At 49.5% G+C, this 21,517-nt stretch overlaps 1 protein-coding gene across 1 annotated transcript in view; it reads right to left on the bottom strand.

Moving 5' to 3' along the window:
- Positions 1–21,517, bottom strand: part of PAPPA (pappalysin 1) — a 244,000-nt gene that overhangs the window by 22,862 nt on the left and 199,621 nt on the right. Inside the window, exons 18-20 of the mRNA XM_019453913.2 lie at positions 14,592–14,739; positions 9,156–9,265; positions 499–570 (exon numbers count right to left, since the gene is read on the bottom strand). Coding sequence (XP_019309458.2) covers positions 499–570; positions 9,156–9,265; positions 14,592–14,739 — 330 coding nt within the window. The remainder of the gene's footprint in view (positions 1–498; positions 571–9,155; positions 9,266–14,591; positions 14,740–21,517) is intronic.

Genomic DNA, 21,517 nt, shown 5'->3' with positions numbered 1-21,517 from the left:
CCTATGGTCGGGTCTAAGATGTCCATATTAATTCTGGGGTCGAAGAATAAGTGAATGACAAACATGTAGCAAAAGGAAGTGATCTTTTAGTAATGGTCAGCAGTAAAGTAGGAATTAGAAAGAAAAAAAATGCTTCCTGTGGTTCTGTAAAGGTTAAATGTGATAATCTGGGTAATGTGCCTGGCATATTAAAGATGCAAAATCAATATGGCCTCCCTCCCTTTTACAGATGCAGTATTATGTTGAATACAGGCTTAGGAAGCAGCAAAACCTGGCTTGGAATCGCAATTCTGTTATCCATTAAATGTATTTTTGAGTATGTTTGTTGAACTGTGCCTCAGTTCCACCATCTGTAAAATCGGATTGCTCATCTCTGTCCAAGAAGTCTATTAAAAAGGATAGTTACAGCACTTAGTAGGTACAGCAAATGACAGCCATGATTAATATACAATAATGATGATGATGATAACAACAGCAGGATCATTTTTAGGGACTCACCTCACAGCCTTTGACACAATGAATCAGAGCAGGGTGAGGATACCACTTGAGACCAGCCGTGCAGACAACTCTCTGCAGAGAGAGGGAGAGAGCGGTCAGATGGGTTTGAGGCTGGAAGGAAGTCATCTCTTCAGTGATCTCACATTCAACCACCCCACCTCTTCTTGGATCTTCCAAGCCCTGATTTCACCCTGGCATTTAGATGAATAATTTGCCCAGGTACTTGTAAATAACAGGAATCATAAGATCACAATAATATGTGTTTGCTGTGGGTGTCATGATTCTGTATTTCCCCGGCAGGAATAGGGGCTGGAGAGAAACAGAATTGGGAGGATGAAGACGCGATTAGAAAGGCCCTTCAGGAAATTCTTGGCTGGTGGAGGGAGGGTGGAGGGAGGAAGCGGATGAGGCAGAGTGGATATCCGGCTCTAGCAGGAAGATGGGAGAGCAGTGTGGAGCAGGGTTTCCCAAAGCACGTGCTGAGGACCATCTTCATCAGGGGCACTGTGGGAGCACATTAAGGAGGCAGATTTTTCAGAGCTGCTTCGGATCTAATGAATCCAAACCTCCAGGGCCAGGGCCTGGGACTCCACATTTTAAAAACAAGCCTGCCAGATGGTTCTGATATATACTACAGTTTGAGAGCAGTGGGCTGGTTCAGAACCCTTGGAGACACAGAGAACCCTCCCTGCCTCCACCTGCCGCCATGCCATATGGGCCCGCTCACAATCCCCTGACATTGTCCGTACTCCCACACCCCTGTGACTTTGTTCTGGCTGTTCTCCTTCACTGAAATGCCCTTCCCCATCTTGCCTCCTGGAGAATCTTCAGTTATCTTTTAAACTGCTGCTCAGGACTTACTTCCTCTGTGGTGCCTTCCCCAACCCCCTCAGAGCTTATAGGTATGCATATATGCATTTATTTATAGCCTCCTTTAATAATAATAAGTATTACTACGACAATGACAACTAAAATATATTGAGTACATTCGTATTAATTACTTTATGCATTATCTTATTTATTACTCGTCATGAGGTGAGGTGGGCATCAATCTCGGGTCATAAGGAGAATAAATTCCCCTGGCTGCATAACTGTTTAGTGAAGAAACTGGGATTTGGAAGCAAGCACTTGTTTTGGAAATTATTTAAGGCAGCTCGTAACATAAAACCCAATAGGAGGATAATTCTTAAAGGAGGTGAAAAAAGAAAGCTAAAACTAGAAAGGTAAATAACATTAGGAATGGGGCTAACATAATGATCCCAGAAGCTCCTTTCTCTATTCTGCCATAGATGCCTTACATTTCACGCCAAAATTACAATGATTTCTGTAAAAAATGAAATAAAAATAACCTGGAGGCAATGCTCAGATTTGCAACGAGAGGTAATTGTGTGAGGGACCAGCCATGGAAGTCTATATGATAAGGGCTCGCTCTCCTGGATGGGTGCCAGTTGATTAATTTTAGTTAAGAAATGAACAGTCAAATGGGCCAGAATACAGAAAACCATGTGACTAACCCATTTTTCTCCATGAAGGCAGACCTTTGTGGGAACCCAACTGGAACTAGGTTTCTTGGTGAGCTTGGAACAAAGGGAATCACATGACTCCAAGATCTGGCTAAGACTGGGTTGGTGCCTTTCTTCTCTGCCACACATCATCTCTGGTTCACCCTTGGATCGTGGAACATGGCGTCTGGCACATGGAGGATGCCCACAAAATATTTTTGCTATAAATGAATGGCTACATCTCAAAATCGAGATGATTTTATCAATAGGCTGTATTTTGTTTACTTGGCTTCCTCTCTTCTAGAGTATCAGAAGAGCCCTTACAAAGCCTACCACAGTGTTTAGTTTACAGGACCAGTTTAGTGTAGGTGGAATTAAATTAAGGTCTTGGACAAACAACGTAACTTGAGGATGTGACCATCAATCATGCAAGGTGAAGTCTACTACGTAGTCCCCTACTGCCCCTACTGTCCCTGTCTACCTTCTCCCATTACACCTAGAAAAGGTGATATATGGGAAGGACATTGGGCTTTGAGGTAAGTCAGATGTGGACGCAATTCAACTTGAATTTGCTTTAATTTCCACTCTGAGGCTTGGTTCTCCTGCCTGTGAAATGGGTCCTGAAAATCATGTCATCGGCTTGTTGTGATGATGCACTGAGATAAGTGGTATGGGAATGGTTAACCGAAGACCTGGGTTTAGACATCTCTGTCTCTCCCAAGGCCCAGGCCTGGAGCACAGCAAACACGTTGGCCAAATGAAGGAATGTGAGTAGGTCCAGGGTTCCTCTCTTCCAGCTTCCAGCTACTGGTGCCCTGTGCTTCCTGGCCCCAGGGCCAGAAGTGGGGAGAGTCATCTGCTTTCCTTCTCTGGGACACCTTATCCAGGTTTTCATCTCTGGGTCTGAGGGTCTGTCCCCAGCCAAAAAACAGGGATGCTTGGAGGGGCACTCGGTAACGGCTCGAGTCATAGAAAACAGCGGGGTTAGGATCCACGAGGGATTTGATGCCCATCCCTCCCCCTGTTTATCTGAGAGCTAATTTAATCCGTCTGTAGGAGTGTCGTGGTGTGGTTGTACAAGTTTCTGTCAGTTGAGGTTTACCTGACGTGAGTTCAGAGAAAGGACTTTTATACTATCCGCAGGAGCCTATTTATCTTTCCAAGGCTTTTGGATTTTCCACTATTCCTTTGGGCTGCACGCCCTACCTGTCTCACCACAGGACCTCTCTGTATGTGAGGAGAACGGGGAAGCGGGTAAGGGGCAGGAGCTGAAGGGAAGGCTAGGCTATTTACACCACAAAGTGGGAGATCCCAGATGGGGCCCCGCAAACGTCAGCCTTGTTCCTCTGGATGCCAGTGAGAGGCAGGCCAGGTTTCAGACCAGGTTTTGTAAGATGGCTTTCGTTTCCTACCTGGGCAACGGTGGGTGTGCTTAGGAAGAATAGAGCGCCCTGTCTTCCTGGCTGTAGTGACCGTCAGCATCAACACCCAGGCCACCAGTGCTACCACCACTGCCATCATTAGCACCCACCGGCACTACTGTCGTCACCTCATCATCAGCAAAGCACAGGCACCCACCCTGCCATCATTATCCTCATCCTCATCAACACACTCCCTGTGCTTGAGGCTTCATCTACTTAATTCTCACCATAACTATGAGCGTGCTACTATTTTTGAGTCTGGTTTACACAGGAGGAAACAGAGCACAGAGGAGTTAAACAACTTGCTCCCAACCATACACAGAGGCAATGACGGTCAGGAATTAAGCCCATGGCTCTCTGATTTCCAGGTCTATACTTGGAACCCTGCATTCTCACTTATGGTGTCCTAGCCCCCAAAACTGTGAGTATAAAATAGTTGACTCTTTCGACCGACGGAAAGACCAAGGTTCAGAAAGGTGGAGAGGCTATGAGACAAAGAGAGGTGGGGGAGGACTGTCTCAAAGATGAGTCCCAGAGAAGATGGGTCCCAGGCAGCGCTGAAGACCTGTGAGAAAGCATCGTAAGAGAGCCTCCCCAGCCTAAGGCTCAGATCAGATACACCTCCTAATACCTTCTAGGATGAGCCCTCTTTTCTCCTTAATTCTGTCCTTGATTTACAAGCCTTACTGTGAGTGAATTCTACCATTTAAGTTATTTTTGCCTTTTGTTAGCAGTTCTGGAGCTTCTGGCTTTCTTTAAAAGTTGAGGCATTTTCCACCCCTGTATGCCTGGTGTTTGAGGACTGCCTGGCATTTAGAAGGCCATAATCAATGTTTTTGAATGAGTGAATGAACCAATGAGCAAGTGAGTGGATGCATGAGTGAATGAGAAATCACTGGATCCCTGACACATCTCTCCGTCCATGGGCTTCACCTCCAGGGCACACAATATCTCCATCCATACATCAGATAGACTGGACTTCATGTCCACTCAGAACCATTCTATCTCTGCCTTGTGGACTCTTGACAGGGTTTCCCACAGTGCTGCCTTCTCTTCCAAGGACAGAATTCTGCATCCTTTGTCTGCAAGTGTTGAATTATGATTTATAATGTGGAAGGTGGTTGCCTTGCATGATGAAATGCAGGAGAATTAGCGCTGGGTTCAAATTCTGGTTGAACCACATTAGTTATGTGAATTGGGCAGTGACAAGCCCTCAGAACCTCAGCTTCCTCATGGGTAAAATGGTGACCCTACTGATCTCACTGGGGTATGGTGGAGACAAAATGAGGTGGCATTTATTGACCTGCCTAACAAACCATGCCTATATAAATGATGCCTTCAATAAACGATGACTTCCTTTTTTTCCCTTAAGTTCCTCCATCCTGTTCTTCTCCTCCTCCCTTTCCTCCCTCCTTCCATACTTTTTTTTTTTCCAGGAGCCATTATAAAATCCAAGGTCTCAAGTACCTAGAAGAATTACAATCCTCTGAGGTTGTGAACTACATTTGCTGTGACTCAGTCAAGGTGCAGGGCAGATTAGAGGTGCTCCTTTGGGGCTGGTGACAGAGAATGCCACCCAGAATTCGAGATGCCCAGGGCTGGGAGTCTATCTCAATCCAAAGGTTGCAAGCCAATGGCTTCCAGGCTACACAACCCACAGAAATGTTCGGTTTGGCACACAAAGTGCTTAACAGAAGTCAAAATTATTTGCCAGTATTTTTTAAAAAATTAAGAGATTTTACATTTTAAAGACTCCAGATTTCTTATTTTTTCTCAAGAAAAAGTGGAAACTCTAGCCGTACTAGGCATACATTTCCACACTGCCACACTTGGCTAGAGAGCCCCCTTGGGAAGCAGGATGTTTTCCAGAGTTCACCACTGTCTCTACCATTCCCTGCAGTCTCTCCAGCACCGGAGCCAAGAGACATTTCCATCTGTCATTGAGTTTGTATCATCTCATTTATTAGAGAAGAGGAAGATTTCTCCCTATCTTCCATATCCCTGTCACTTCCAAAAGTGGGGGGTGGGGGTGGGGGAGTGGGGGCTTTCAAAGGAAAGAACTTTAAAAAAAAATGAAGGGACACAGTGTTCTTGTTTTTGAAAGTAAAACTAAACATTTTAGTACACCTGAAACTAATATAATTTTATATGTCAATTATACCTCAATAAAAAGGAATAAGAAACCCCCAGTAGAAGTTATCTCATTGGTGCAGCCATTGCCTGGCATGGGGAGGGGATGATCTTTGGGGAGTCACAGACCCTGACCTGGGTAGTGGTTTCAGGAGTGGCCGCAAACATACAAATTTCTCAAATCTCTTGCTAAGGATCAGCATATATGTTAAATCTCAGTAAGAAAAACTTCCAGCTGTATTTAAAAATTCTTATTTCTTAAGTTGGATAGTATGTACATGGGCATTTATTTTCTTTAAGTCTGTCTGTCTGAAATACGTAGAGTAAAACATTGCTACTACTATGAATAATAAGACTAGGTATTTAATATACAGAACGATAGGCCTGGCCTGCTTCACCCATTTATCCTGCCTGCCTGGTTCCTGTGGGTGTTTGAGTTTGTGACTCTTGATCCAGGACTATGTCTCATTCCACAGTTGGGGAAACTGCAGCTTATAGAAATGATAGGATTTGTCCAAGGACACACAGCAAGAAGATGCCTGGGTTTGCACTAGAACCTTGGTCACCTGACCCTGCAACCGTTAAGTATTTAGCGAAACCCACTGTGTACTCAGCACTAAGGGCAGTACCGTTGTAAGCAAGAGACCGTGGGGCTGCCCTTTGCAAAGGCCACTGTTCTGGTGCACTAGCCACATGCCCTCAGTGTTGAGATTCTACTCATCTAAGTGGGTACTGTTCTTGTCATACAGGCCAATATGTGTAAAGTACTTAAAATAGATCCTGTCATGTGGGCTCATGAGAGGTGGTAATGCCCGTCCCTTCCCAACATTGTGTGCGATGAGGGCAACTTGGAGAACCTGACATCTGCCATGGGGGGAAGTCTTTACACCACTGTCATTAGCAAATGCTACAAGTCAGAGTTCTATACGGTTATTTTAGGGGGCGGAGGTGGAGGCAGTGGCGGACAGCCAGTTGTTAACTATTTACCAGCACAGTCCCTGGCAAGCCATCGGTCAACGTTTTGCCTTTATTATCATTGTTATGCATTGAACAGAGACGGCACGGGTAGCTGGAGAAAACTGCATTAGACTGGCCGGGGTGTCTCTTCAATTTCTCTTAGGCAAGTGGCTTCCATCCCTGAGATGCCATTCACTCTCCGGGAAAAACGGAGACACTAAGACCTACCTTACGGACTGTGTCAGGGGATGGGTGTAAGTAAAGGCTGACCCAGTGCCCGATTCACAGGAGGCATCCATTAAACATCAGTCGTGGCCTTGCACGTCCTCACCCGGGGACAAAGGTGACAGGAGTTGGAAAAGAGCCTGGCCCCCACCCATCTACCTTGTGCTGGCCCTGGGAGGCAGGCCTCAGAAAGCAGAGCTACCCAGGGCCTGCTCTGTTTCCACGTCGCTCTCGTCACACAAGGGGCAAGGGCGCAGCAGAGGCCAGCTTTTCTGCCGTATTCCTGGAAATCATCAATCTCTGCCCTTCACCCTCCTCCCTTTTTCTACCACATTTTTTTTTCCTCCTGGATAATGAGGCCTCCGGAGACCGGTGGAGGTCTGAACCTCGTTATGGCTCTCTCCGTAGGCCAGCATCAATAAAGGCCGGCAGACCAGGGAACTGGGTGGGGGTTGGGGCAGGCAGGCAGGCAGCGGGTGGGCAACTGGGGAAGGGGGGGACTTGCAGGCTTTCAAATCCCTGGATTTATTTCACAGTGAATTATAACTGAACTCTTTAGTGCCCAGGCTCACAGAGGGAAGGGTGGGAATTCACCCAGGGGGCAGAGCAAAGGCCTGAGTGGGAGCCGGGCCAGGGGAAACTGGTCTGAATCCCAGACAGAGAAGACCTCCGGTAGTGGGGCATGAGGGAGGTCTCCTGTGTCTGCTCTGTGGAGGAGTGTGATTCCCCTGCCTTTGGGTATGTGGAATCAGGGCAGGGCAGAGGGAGGGGAGGCATGGCATGGCACGATCCCAGCTCTCATCCTTTGTGACCCTGGCCTCATCCCCTCCCTCTCTGCTGCTCGTTTCTCCATCTGTACAATCAGGGACCTGTGCTGGATCTCCAGCCTCCTTGAGATTCTGACCTGGCGGTTCTGTGCGCGCCCCTGGGTGTGTAATAGCACACCAGCATCCACTGGGCATTCGGTGAGAATCTACACGGGGACTCTGGGTTCGCGATGGGGAAAGGCACGCTCAGGGCAGAAAACAGATGAGGAGCTTGAGGTTAGGGAGACAGAGCTGTCTCGGGTATGCATGGGAGAGTCAGGGGCAGACAGAGGGGCAAGAGCACGGGTGGGCGGGAGGCGGAACAAGGCGAGAGAGGTCTTGGGAGAGGCGAGAGAGAAACAGAGCGGAGACAGGGGCAGGGGGAAGGGACTACAGTTGGAGGTGGGGCAGAGGGCCGTAGGTGAGAAAGAGGAAGGAGAAGAATGCTGGGGTGCGCGGGGGAGCAGGGCAGGCCGGCCCAGTCCAGTGCCAGCTCCACGGGCGGAGTGCTGAGTAAGCCCTCGCAATCACGCCCTCAGCTCATTTGAGAAACCGTACACCCGGTATCGGGTTCTGCCTAGCTATCCTGAGCGAGATCTGCAGCAGGGCAGCAAGGCCTCCCCTCTCCGCGGGCAGAAAGCCTGGCCGGGAGGGACATAGCCGAACATCGTCCTGCATGCCCTGCCTCCCTCCTTCACCTTCTCCAGGGTGAGCCAGTGCCCGGAACCAGTGCTACATGAGGCCCAGGATCCCCGCTGCCCTGAAGGGCAAGAGTGGGGTCCCACAGAGCCTCTAGGGCCTCGGATAGATCAGGTGACGAGGGGGAGTGGCCAGCCCCAAAGTGGGCCTGGGCAATGGCAGTGGGTGCCAGGAGGAGGCGCCCACGTGGCCTTCTGGCCAGGACCATGCCAGCTTGGCACTGTGGGAAGAGCACTGCACTTGGACTCAGGCTTGGGTTCGAGCCCTCGCACTCCTGAGAGCTCAGTGTCCAAAAGTAGGCGGTGGAGGCGATGCCATGCCCCCTGCTCCATCCAGCGATTCTGAGGTTTCAGTGCAGTCTTGTGTGCGGGGTGCTGGGCACGCGAACACAGTGGGTGCTTCATAAACGGTGGGTGTTACTAATTCCCATATCGCAGATTAACTGCTTTCCACCAAAGGAGGTAAGCGCGGAGAAGTGCTTTCCACCAAAGAAGGTAAGCGCAGAGAAGGATCCCAGAAGTCTAGGCCATGGAATGTGGAAGGCCTTCTAAGGGCTCGTCTAGAGAAACCAGACTGCATCATCCTTACCAGTACAGACTTCCCAGTCAGACATACATGGGTCTGTGAGCTGACTCTGCTTTCTGTGTGGTTCTTGGTGCCTCAGTTTCCTCATCTCTAAACTGGAGACATCCGTCCTCTTATTCCTAGGCTGTCATCAGGATTCAGAGGAGCAGGAAGTAAAAGGTCCTTCGGAGGGACCTGGAGAACTGACTGTGAACGGTTCCCACCCCACACGACAGGTGCGACAAGTCAATGATTCAACATATATACAAGGACTGATGCGGGCTGGGGGCATAGCGAGTGTCCAACAGGGTCACTGCCCTCCCCTCGCCACGGGGGGCGGCTCTGTCACTCACCTCCACCCGGGTGGGGTTCAGCCAGTGGGGGATGTCACGTACAGTCACGTTCACTGGCAGAATGATGGACTCGCTGTTGTGGTCCAGGCACGAGGCGACACACTCCGACCCTGAGGGGAAGCACAGTGTGAGGCCACAGCTCAGCCCCCAGTCCCCTGATGTCCACGGGCTGCTCTCATACAGGGCAGGCCCTGTCACTCTGGACTGGGCCACCCTGGCCTTGAGGGTCAGAGAAAGAAGGCAACTTCCAGCAGGGCAGCCTCTGGTCTCCCTGACTCTGCTCTCTTGTCTCCAATCTAGCCTGCACCCACCCACCACCATGTTTGTTGGCCCTGAGCCCAGTTGGGTCGTGCCCTTCCTCGTTTGAAAACTTTACAAGATTCCCCACAAGCAGGACAAAGTGCGATCCCCTTTGTCCAGCATTCGTGGGCTCCCATGGTCCGGTCAATCTCATCTGCCATTAACCATCTTCACGCTTTGGGTGGGCCAGCCAGACTGCACTAGGTTTTCCATCTGAGTCCTGCAACAACCCCTCACCTCTATACCTCAGCTCCCATTCACCCCTTCTCCTGAATCACCCCCATCTGCCTACTCAAGGTCAAATCCCATCAGTTCTTCATGGCTCAGTTCAAATCCTCTGAGCAGCCTGCCCTGATTTTTGCACCTGAGTGAGAGCAGTGTCCAGCAATGATGAGTCTCTCAGTGCCGGCCTTACCCCCTCCCTGTGCCTACCTTTCCGCAGTTACAGTGATGCCCTGGATGGGCAGGGATGAGGGTGACTCATCCGTGAGCCTAGCCCAGTGCTTGGTAAGCCCATGAATGCGGCACAGCCTCTTAACCCCTCTCTTTCTGCTCGCACCAGGCTTGCACCCATGCCTCCCGAGCTGTGCCTTCAAGACCCTTCACACTCTTCTTCTACTAATGCACTACTTATGGCCCTTTGGACCTTAACCCAAGTGCCACCTGCTCCGAGAGGCCCTCCCTGCTTTCCTGACAGGCCAGACCCTCCGACAGGCACTATGCCAGCATTTGTCATGGCTTGGTGACTGTTGTATCAACGGCTTTCTTCCCTGACAGACTGTAAACTCCTGAGCCCTCTCTGTGCTCCACATTCCGTGCCCAGAGCCTGGCACTGTGCATGGCAGATGGTGGGCACTCAGCAAGTATGTGTGGAATGAGCAGAAGAGACAGGAAGTGAGTGAGTGCATAGATGGACAAGGAACTGAGTGAGTGAGTGAGTGAATGGGACGGTGAGTAAACGATCAGTAGGCATTCTGGTATCTTATAAAGGAGGAAGTAGGTACACAGATGGAGGGTTGCATGGGTAAAAGACTGGGTACCTGGATAAGGGAATGACAAAATGAATCAGGTAGCTGGTGAAGGCACTGGTGATGAACTGGAACAGGGTGGTGCTACACAGAAACCCTCGGTCCAGGGACTTCACAGGTGAAGACAGCTGACATCAAGCTGTGGCTTGGTTGCCAAGTTGACTATAATTTGGTACATTGATTCTCTGCCCTGACCTCATGCATTCTGGAGTCTCCTGAAAATCAAGTCTATCCCACGAGATGTCTCCATGACTCTCAAATGGTGCTCATCCATGTGGGCAAAGAACGGACATGTCAGAATCTGACCAAGGCCCTAAGGAGGTCATTCCTCCAGCTTACTGCCAGGACCACCCTTGAATATTAAGCGAATCACAAGAGACAGCCAACTCTATTCTGTTAGCCACTCTATAGGCTCCCTTCCACGTGTGTGGGTGGGTGGGTAAGGGTGATGTCTGAATGTGTATAATCCCCACACACACACATAGAATATATATATATATATATATATATATATATATATATATATATATATATATATAGTTTATCTACCAGTTCCCTTTTTAATGCCATTTTGTAGTCCTCTTTAGCGCAGAAGACTCACAAGGACCGAAGAGGGGGGTGACAGCAGGTCTAGGACAGTGTTTACAACCTCTTCTCTTTAAACACAGGGACACCGAACCCAGAAGTGGGGGCAGATTCCTGGCCAGGCAGGTGGTTGTCATAGGTCACTCATCCTCCTGAATATCCAGCCCGTGCGATGGGTCGTCATCACACCCAAGTCTCAGGTTAGACCAGTGCACAGAGCTCAGGCTACAGAGAAGGTGGTTAGAGGCCCAAGAATTAAAACCCACATCCCTCTGCCTTCCAAGTCCAGTGATAGATACAGACTGAGAGAGGAAAGAGAAAGGAAGGCAGAGGAGAGAAAAGAAATGGGGAGGGGATGCACAAGCACCAAAAAGACGAGTGATGGGAAAAGGGGACAAGTCACTAAGCAGTTGGAGAAACTCAGTGCTGTGTGTCTGTCGGGAGTTCACGTTCTAAAGGAGCTTCTAGAAAGCAAGGCAGAAGTGAGGCTGTGATGATAAAATCCTCTTCTGCGAAAGCAAGAGGCCGCCTCTGAGGGAAAGACAAAGGCTATCTTATCCCAAGAGGGGGAAAAGGGGGAAAATATGGTCAAGACAGGAGGCCACCACTGCCCTCCCCTTCTCCGCAGCTCCCTCCTCTGTGTTCCCCTCCCCTCCCACAGTACTAGGGCTTTAGGACCAGGCTGCTGTGTTGTGATATATGAACCCGAACTGGCATCCTTACAGAGGGTGATCTCACCAGGCCCCTGCCTGTAGCAACTTTCTGAGGGCTCCTAACTGCCACAGAAGCCTGCCTGTGTTGAGTGGGAGGGGGGTCCAGAGCGAGCTCCTCTGGGTGGCGCCAGAATGTGCCCCCCAGCGCCTAAGCCCCTGTGATGGGACACACCCCTCACCCCTGATTACAAGGCCTTTGATCAAATCCCCTCCTCAGTGAGGCGGGCTCTCCCCAGGGAGGGGCTCAACCTGGGAATCTGATGTGGGGGCCTTTGCAGGTAGGGAAGGGCAGGGACCTGGAGGTTTCCCTCCTTCCCAATCGTTATCTCCCAGTGTCCCACACTGCTTTTTTTTTAGCTCCCCCATATCCCCCCAGCCACCCTGGATCACCATATTCCTTAAAGGGGCATCAGCATGGCAATGGGGACATGGGTACTTGGAAGGGAGGGACATTCAGGTTCTAGTGTCATACCAACTTCTTTCCCTTTCTGCTTCATCACAAAAAAGCTCCGTGGGCAAAGGAATAGTGCTGCCACACCTCTGCCTACCTCTAGCTAGGTAAGCAGAGAGCCAGGTGATGTGTGGTTGTGGCATGGGAATGCACTGTATGTCCCGAGTGGCCACAGGATGTGTCTGTGTACATGTGTGAGTTATGTTTGCCTTCCGCACATCTTTATGTTTCGGAGCGTAAGATGTGTCTGTGCTTGTGATGTGTGTGTAATTATGTCACAGGTGTGTACATGCTATGTGTAGCTGTGTGTGTGTGTGTGTGTGTGTGTGTGTGTGTGTGTGTGTGTGTGTAGGTGACAAGTTGATGCACTTATCTGGCTAAAGTGTACATGCCAAGCATGAGTTTATGATGTATGTGCTTGGGTCTATGTTTGGTCATTAAGCATTTGTGCTTGTGTTTATTTTTGCATGTGTGAATATATTTGAACGTATCAGTGGATGTAGACATGCAGGAAGTCTGTTTTTATGAGTTTTCTTAATATTTATTTTTGAGAGAGAGAGAGAGAGAGAGAGAGAGAGAGAGAGGGAGAGGAGAGACAGAGCATGAGCGGGGGAGGGGCAGAGAGAGAGGGAAACACAGAATCCACAGCAGACTCCAGGCTCTGATCTGTCAGCACAGAGCCGACACAGGGCTCAAACCCATGGACCATGAGATCATGACCTGAGCTGAAGTCAGATGTTTAACCAACTGAGCCACCCAGGACCCCCTATAAGTTTTTGTTTTGTTTTGTTTTGTTTAAATAAAAGTCACTTAATCAAAAGATTTCCTCCCAGGGCCACTTAATACCAGTCCTGAGTATCACTGAATATTCACTTGTATACACTGAGTTGGGGGTGGGACCCCATCACAGACATATGTGTCTAGAACCCCGCACACCCATCAGGACTGATGGAGAGAAGAAAGCATTGGCCTCAGGGTGGAACAGCCACTGTTACTGACCATTGCTACACCTGTTGCCCCAACCATCTTGAACGCCTATATTGGCAGACCCACAAGATGCCACCTCTCTGCAGCCATCCTGGTCAGGGTCCTTTGGGTTGGTGCCTCTGTAGAAACTTACAGTACCTTTAGAATCATCAGAGAGACCAACCATGCGCTCAGAGGTACTCTCACCAAGTTCTCTGGACCAAATGCAGGAATGTTGATCCCTACTCTACATTTAGGTGAAGAACTGACACACGCTCTCAGGCTCTGTGTTTCCATCTTTGAAAGGTGATCGGGCCCATACACCTCCCCTCTCCCACCACGGGCCTCGCTTCTGGACAAGAAGTGACAGCTCCCGTCGTGCTGGGTGTAGAACTTGTTGGCTCTGTGTAACTGGGAGTGACTGTGTGCAGGATAACCTTCTGCTCCAGACATCCCTGGTGATTATCCCATAAATCACACTGGCCATGAGAAAGAACATCCAATTCCCTGGGCTTTTCATCATGGTCAATTAGGGAATCAGCCCAAGAGGTCAGCATCACCGCCCTTAGCTGAGGTCAGACTCAATGCACGCTCCAGTTCCCCAGAAAGCCTCAGAACCGGTGATTAATGCATCCATCCAGGCACCTGGTTTCAACCAGGCAAATCCCTGGCATCAAACCCCAGGTTATTTCTTCTCACTGTGAGCACTCTGTGAGCTCGCCTATCACCACGCAAATCATATTCTGAAAATGCTATTTATCTTTCCAGTTGGAGGCAACTGGGATGCCACGGAAAGAACTCAGGCTTTGGAGTAGAAGAGCGCTCTGGATTCAGGGCATGTTCTGTTATCCCTTCAAGTCCCAGTTTCCTCATATGTCAAGGGTCATTGGGCAGATAAGATATGGTGCCTCTATACAGTGCTTGATGCAGGGCCTGGCCCATAGTAGGTACTCATGAATGATGAGTATTATGCAAAATTTCAGATTCCAGATAAAAAGGCAGCTAGGACCACCATTGCTTTCCCAAATGTGATAGGTGCTTCCACATCTCCTTCCCTTTGCCACATGGTTTCTTCTGTCTGGAATGCCATTTCCCACCCAACAAGCTCTTGCAAATCCCTATGTAAGTGTCCCTTCCTCTGAGAGCCCCCTCTGTCTCCTGATTCTGCGGTCAGCTCTTCTGTACTCCAGGAAGACCCTACTCACCACTGTTTCTCTAACATTCGTGCCTTTTACTCTTTCTGGGAGCAAGGACTTGGTCCCTCTCATCTTTGTTTCCCCCTTACAGGGCCTCACGAGGTAGAGGTGCCCAGACATCCAGTGAGGCACCAGCCCCAGGTTGCCAGAAGGATCTGCCCCTCCCGCTCGCACCATCACACACACACACACCGTACCGATGGCGTAGCCGTCCGGGCACTGCAGTTTGAGGTTGCTGTTGAGCTGGTCTGGGGCCGAGCACTGGCCTTGCATCTCCTGGCAGATGTGGAAGGAGCCGCTCCAGGTGCCATCTTTCCGGCAGTGGATGACGTTGCTCCCATGTCCCTGAACACCACGCAAGAACAGTCAGGATGACCAACAGGGATGACCACCCTCAACATCATAAGCCCCTCAACAGAAACGAGGAGACTGCTCCTTATCTCCCAGAGCCCTAGAAGTGTTCCACAACCAGTTTCTGAACCATGTACAAAACCCAATCACCCTGAACTAGAGGCACTGTTCACATCTCCATTTTACAGATGGGGAAACTGAGGACTCTGTGCAGAAAGAAGCTTGCTCAAAGCCCCCCAGGGAGCCCATCTCCCAGGTTTCCTATGTCCTGGCTTCAAGCTCTTTCAGAGATTTGTCAGAGGGATTTGTTTTGTGTGTTGATCTTTTTTTTATAACTGAGAAGGTAGGGGACCAAATGCTCCCTAACTCATACAGCAAGGAAGAACATGGGTCCTAGGGCTGTTCGTGAGAAGGTAGCCACAGAGCAAAGCTTACTTAAACTCAGCCAGTGAGAAAGTACCCCATGTCAGGGCTCTGCCACATGCTAACTTGGCAGGCGAGAAGCTTTTTCTTCCTGGACACTGCCTTCCTCTCTTTTGCCTTCCCTTCCTTCCTTTTGCTCCATTCCATTGCATTCCAGCAACAATGGCACCAGGAGGGTGTTGTGGGGATACTTCTATCTGTGCCCTCCCATCAACTCTTTAAAACAGGCACAACACAGTTTCTCAACCCTCTGCAAGGTGGTAGGCAAATGCAGCTTGCAGACATGGCCCTTTCTCTGAGCCCCCTTTCAAAGTCTGGGCTTCTAATGGGAGGTCCAGCTCTGTGGAAATGTCAGACCTTCCCCTGAAGCCAAGGACCATTTCTTAGTGCCCAGACTGTGCCCAGCTCTGTGGGGTCCAAATGTGAAGTGAGCCAGTATCTGCCACAGTGAGACAGTCATGTCCATGTGACAGTGCTCGGTAGCAGTGCCGTGACCATGTGGGGAGAGTAATTTTGGTTGTGAGGGGCAAGCAGGGAGGGCCCCGGAGAGGAAGTGATATATGGAAAGGAGTTTTCAAGGATGCATTGAATCACAGGCAGAACAGGGATGGAAAGACTTTTCTGGAAGGCCAAAGGGCATGCACAAATGCAAGGAAGTACAGTGAGCAACAGACAGCTCCCCAAGGTTTCTCATCCTGTGATCCAAGAGAGGAGGAGTTGGTAGGGCAGAAGCAGAGTGTGGCTTCAATGTCAGCTTATGGAGTTTGGACTCTGTCCCTTGAGAATGGAGAACCATGAGTGGTTTCTGGACGGGGGTCCTTCCATCTGAGAATACACTGTACATTCTCTCCCTCTTTCTTTTTTTAAAAGTGTTTATTTGTTTACTTAGAGAGAGAGAGAGAGAGAGAGAAAGAGAAAGAGAGTGTACACGGGAGAGAGGCAGAACAAGAGGGAGAGAGAGAATCCCAAGCAGGCTTTACGCTGTAAGCGTGGAGACAGACACAGGACTCGATGCCACGAACCATGAGATCATGACCTGAGCCAAAGTCAAGACTCAGATACTTAGCTGACTGAGCCACCCAGGTGCCCTGTTCTCTCCCTCTTTCAAGCTTTTGATCAGCCTCTTTCAAGCTTTTGATCAGAAGAGAAACTCTGTATGAGGCCAAGAGGAGCTGATCATGCTCTACCAGTGTGGAAAACCTACGCAATGGCTCCTGTGCCCTTTAGCCGCGATTCAAACTCCGGTGTCTGGCCTCCAGAGCCCCCAAAGCCTTAACCTTGGCTAATTCCCCATGCTCTCGCTCCCTACAATGCCACCACCAACCTTGACTTTGGTTTAAATCACCTGCATTCTCAAATGCACCATAGCTATTTCACAACACCATGCCTCTGTACTCACGGGCCTTCTGGCTGCTTTGTTTCCCTCCCCGCCCCAGCACCTTGTCTGGCACAAACTATTGTGTCCTAGTGCTGCTCCAACTCTGCAGAGTGTGCTACCTCAACGTCTCTGCCATGCACTGCCTGTTGTTTATCATCTGTTCCCACCCAGATGATGAGCTCCCTCAAGGCCCAAGACGGTTCCGCACTCGTCCCTGCATCCTCAGGGCCTTTCCACAATTTCTAACAGGTCCTGATAATTTGGTCCATTCATTCATCACTCAGTAGATATTTTTGCTCACTCAAGAACTGTTTAGGGGCACGTGGGTGGCTCAGTCGGTAAGCATCTGACTCTTGATTTTGGCTCAGGGCAGATCCCAGGGGTCATGGGATCGAGCCCTGCATCGGGTTCCTGTGCTCAGCATGGAGTCTGCTTAGGATTTTCTCTCCTCCTCCCTCTGCCCTCTGCCCGCTCTCCTCAGCTCGTGTGCGCTCTCTCTCTCTCAAAAACAAAACAACAACAAAAGAAGAACTATCTGTTTAACAAAAGAAAAGATGTGGCGAATCGGTAGAGAGTTATGGAATGAATTTGTTTAATAAGCAAGAGCATAAATGAATGTGTGGGTGAGGAAATAAATGCATAAGTGAGCAAACGAAGAAATGGGTGAATTAGGGAATAAATGAATGAGTGCGTGTATAAGGAAACAGGCTGAGGCTACCCTGTCTGAGAAAACAGCTGCAAGGAGACAGGATTCAGAAGAGAAAGGGGGTGGCGGTGGGGGGGGGGTGCCTCTCTGGGCCTCTCATGGGTCTTTCCAAATGCAGTGGGAACCTCTGTGGCCCCGGGAGAAGGGTGGTCCATCCCAAGCATGCAGCTGTGGGACGACTCACAGAGTCCACCCCCAGAGATTGTGTGTGACATCAGGGAAAGTTTAGGCAGCTTCATGTGGCTTCAGAGAACCGACTCTCCCTCCCAGAGCCCCAAGCCCCAGGCCCCATGATTCTGCTGGGCCCTCGGGGGAGTAGGGAATTGACCCCAATTTCCTGGAGCCTTGGCCTGGGCCTATGATGTATTTGGCCTCCAGCCCCCGAAGGGCTGCAGACCTCAGCACTACGTGGGCCAGAGTTGGCTGGGGACCTCGGTTTGCAGCAGAGAACGTATTAGAACTAGCTGGAATCTGCTCAGGGAATTTCGCCATAGAGAAATCCACTATAGAAGGCTCTACCATAGAAGGTGGGAACATAAAGGTACTGGTGTTGCTGCCTCCAGCCCCTCTCCCTCCTGCCCAGCTCCCTCCTGCCCAGCTCGGGCACTTTCTACTGCTGACTAAATACGCTTTAAAGAAAAAAAAAAAAAAAAGATGGCAACCTTCTGCTAAGACACCTTAGACTTCCAAACAAGGCATACTTGTGGGCTGGCACTCCAGGGCCTCCAGAGCGGAACCCAGATGACAAGTCTAGCCCCATCTCTTGCTATGCACCTGTCTTTCCTTCTAGTCTCACATTCCTCTTGCTTCCCACCTCCACATCTTTGTCTTTGCTGAGTCCCCTGCACAGCAGACTTCCCGGAGCCTTTCTGGATCTCCACATTCTCTTTTAGGACTAGATCTTGGTGCACTCAGCACTTACCTACCAGCTAGGACAGAGCCTCAGAATTAACCCTTGATGTTAAGTCTATTTTGACCATGGAAGGCTGGACATTGAGGATACAATCTGATATAACCAAAGACTGCTGGGCAAGAAGCCTGCTGGGTACACTTGGTTCTGAATGCACAATTCCGAACGCTAAAGTGAAATCGCTTCCAAGAGGGCTGAGCATCCTTCAGCAAAACATTTTGCCTCTCTGTGCCTGTGAATCTACCTGTATAAAAGCATGTGTGGCTCTCTCAAAGTCTCTTTAGCCACAGGGGCCCCGGAAGGGCTGAAGGCATATCATAATTATATTATCAAATACCCACCATGTGCCGAGTGTTTTACAGGCATTTCGAAATCCTTTTAACGACATAGTAGAGTAGAAATTATATCCCTGCTACAGATCTGGAAACTGAGGCTTAGCTAGCAAGTGAAAAAGTGAGTTTTTAAATGCCACTGTAATGGTCAGGAGCATGAACTCAAGCCAAATTCAAGCCAACTATGGAGATTTAAATCCCAGCCCTGCAACTTCCTAGCCATGGTTATTTAGGGAAGTTCCTTAACCTATGTCCCTTAATTTTCTCAGCTACTAAATGGGCATGGGGTCCACTACCTGACACAGTCATCACGAGGACCAAGTAAGTTAGATTTTGGGAAGCATTTAGAGCTTAAACACACACTGGGCTCTCTGTCACCTAAGGCTCAGGGCCACTCTGTTCTGCTATATCTAGGGTGACTTCAGAATCAACCCAAGCATCCCCAACATCTTAGAAGTGGCAGCAGCCATAGCAGGAAGGCAGCATGCATACCCAATTCATGGAGATTGCCAGTGTCAGAGCTGGGTCTCCTGACTATAAGCCTCTGTGCCTGTACTGCAATGGAGGGGAGAGGCGGGTAGGGGAGGCGAGATGAGGAGAGGGGGAGAATCAGATTTCTTCTCCTTAGCAGAGATGGGAATAGACAAAATAATGGCAGAGAGACACATGGCAGCCTCAGAGCAGGACAGAACCAGGCTGTACAGATGGGACATAAAGAGCTAAAGCCTTGGAGGCAGGCTGACCTAATAACGGGAATCTCAGGTCCACCACTCTTAGCTATATAACAGAGAGAGAACCACCTTACCTTATGGAACCTCAGCCCCCTCATCTACAAAATGGGGCAGTAATGCCAGACTGATGCTGTGGGGCTTAAATAAAGTATCCATGTAGAGCACTCAGCCCAGGGACTGGCAAGGAATAAATGCTTAATAAACTGCTGCTGTTAATTACTTGCCTCCGTCCCCAGGCAATGCATTGCCCCTATATGCACGTTGCATCTTCCAGATAAGGTACAAGGGTGACATGTAGCCCTTTGTGTAGGAGGAAGGATGGGCAGAAAATCTGGTATGTGTCATGCCTTGGTTAGGAGATCGGAGACTTTAAGTTCTGACTCTGCTAGTAACTTGCTGTGTGACCCGAGGCAAGTCCCTTCCCTTCTCTGGCTCCAGTGGCCCCATCTTTAAAATAAGCGGGCTGCAGTGGGGGATCCCCTAGGTCTTGTCCACCTCCTGTGAAGTTTCTAACTTCCTCTAGGAAGCCCAGAGTGCCCAGGCAAGAGTTTCACAAGGCTCAGCCTAAAAGCCGCTCCTGCTTGGAGAGGCACTGTGCATGCAAGAACTGTGCTGTATCCACAGCAGAGCCCATAAAGGCAGGAGTCAGATGCATACCACTAGTGGCAGAAAGGCTTTCACAGCCACCTCTGTGACCCATGTGATGAATTGGGTGCATCACTGATTCTACCCCCACCCTTCCGGTCTTGCTCCTCCTGAGCCACTGAAAGCCCCGTTAAGAGCATTACTTGGTCGACAAGCACCTTTAGTCTCTCCCTCCCCTGCTGCGGGCCCTGTGCACGCATCTGCCACAGACTCTGTCCCTCCTCCCCTAATCACCTGCAAATTCCCCACAGTGCTTCTCTGCAAAACTGGGCCTGAGTTATCACCTTGGACAGCTCAGGAACATCTGAGCTGGATTAAATGTTGGGACACTTAGCACTTCTCCCCAGCTGTCTGGGGATGGAGTTCTTGCCCTTTGGCACTAGCCTGCCCTGGAAATGTTCGGGGGTAGTGGGAAGAACAGGGCTGTGGGGCCCGTCAACACCGCCCACTCACTCGTAACTATGGACAAGAACTTAGCCTCCTAGCCTTCTTTCCTCATTGGAAGAAGGGGATGATGTTTCTTCTTCAAATGCTTGTTGTGAGTTGTCGAAATGAGTGAAAGTCTGGGGCACCTGTCTGGCATCCTGGAAACACTTTAAAAAGCTGTTATTACCAAGGTTCTCGGTCATGGTTCACAGGAATAATAACGCTATAAGTTTGAGAGCTGAACTGTCCAATATGGTAGCTACTAGTGTGACTGTTTGCATTTAAATTTGAACCATTTGAAATTAAATAAAGTGTAAAACTTGGTCACTCAGTCACTCCAGCCATGTTTCAAGTATTCCATAGCCAGATGTGACCAGTGGCCGCCATATCTCAAAGCACAGATACGGACTATTTTCATCGTAGCAGAAAGTTCTACCGGGCATTGCTAGGCTAGAGAGCCTATATATTCTACAGTTTATTTGAGCAAGAAATTGGGCTTCCCTATGGTTCACACCAATCTCCCCACCCCACATTCTGGTTTCATGCATGATAGATGCCGCCCTCTCTGACTTTCTGGGGCTTGCCTCCCACAGAGGGATAACTTTCAAGATATTGCCTTTGTTTCCAGATTCTATAGGAGCCCACATGGAGCATCAGGGATTCTCCCCACTAGAAGTGACCTCAAAGGGAGGTGTTTGTGGTCTGTGCCTTCCCCAGGGCTGCCATATATGGTGACACAGGTTGTGTACTGTACAACTTCAGGGTGGTACTCGTAGGCATACTGTACTTTTACTATCTCATGTAATCCAGACAAACTATGAGTCATGAGAAAACTGACTCTTAAAGGATTAAACAACTTGCCCGGGTCCTCCCACGAGGAAGTGGTAAAGTCAGGATTTGAACTCAGAGTTCATCGTGGCTCCCAAGGCATAAATGAAGCAGAGGTTTTATTTGTTAATGTGCTTTTAGTGGCAGTGGGAGGGAGAACACGAACCTCCCCTATAGTAGTCCCTGTCCCTGCTGCCAGGATCTGGAACTTGTTTGGAAAGCCAAGAATTCCGACTCTATACAAGCTGTTTAATTCAAGATGCTCTGGGTCGTAGGTTTCTGCTGTGTTTACAGGCAGCAAGAGGGGATCTGAGGTGAATACTAGATTTGGCTCTCAGGCCCCTGGTCTGAGGGTAGAGGAAATTCATTTTCGGTACAAACTAGAAACGTCAA

Source organism: Panthera pardus, unplaced genomic scaffold (assembly GCF_024362965.1).
Source record: "Panthera pardus isolate Hobbes unplaced genomic scaffold, ASM2436296v1 HiC_scaffold_20, whole genome shotgun sequence".
Taxonomy (NCBI): Eukaryota; Metazoa; Chordata; class Mammalia; order Carnivora; family Felidae; genus Panthera; species Panthera pardus.
This window is presented reverse-complemented; position numbering and strand designations above follow the sequence as displayed.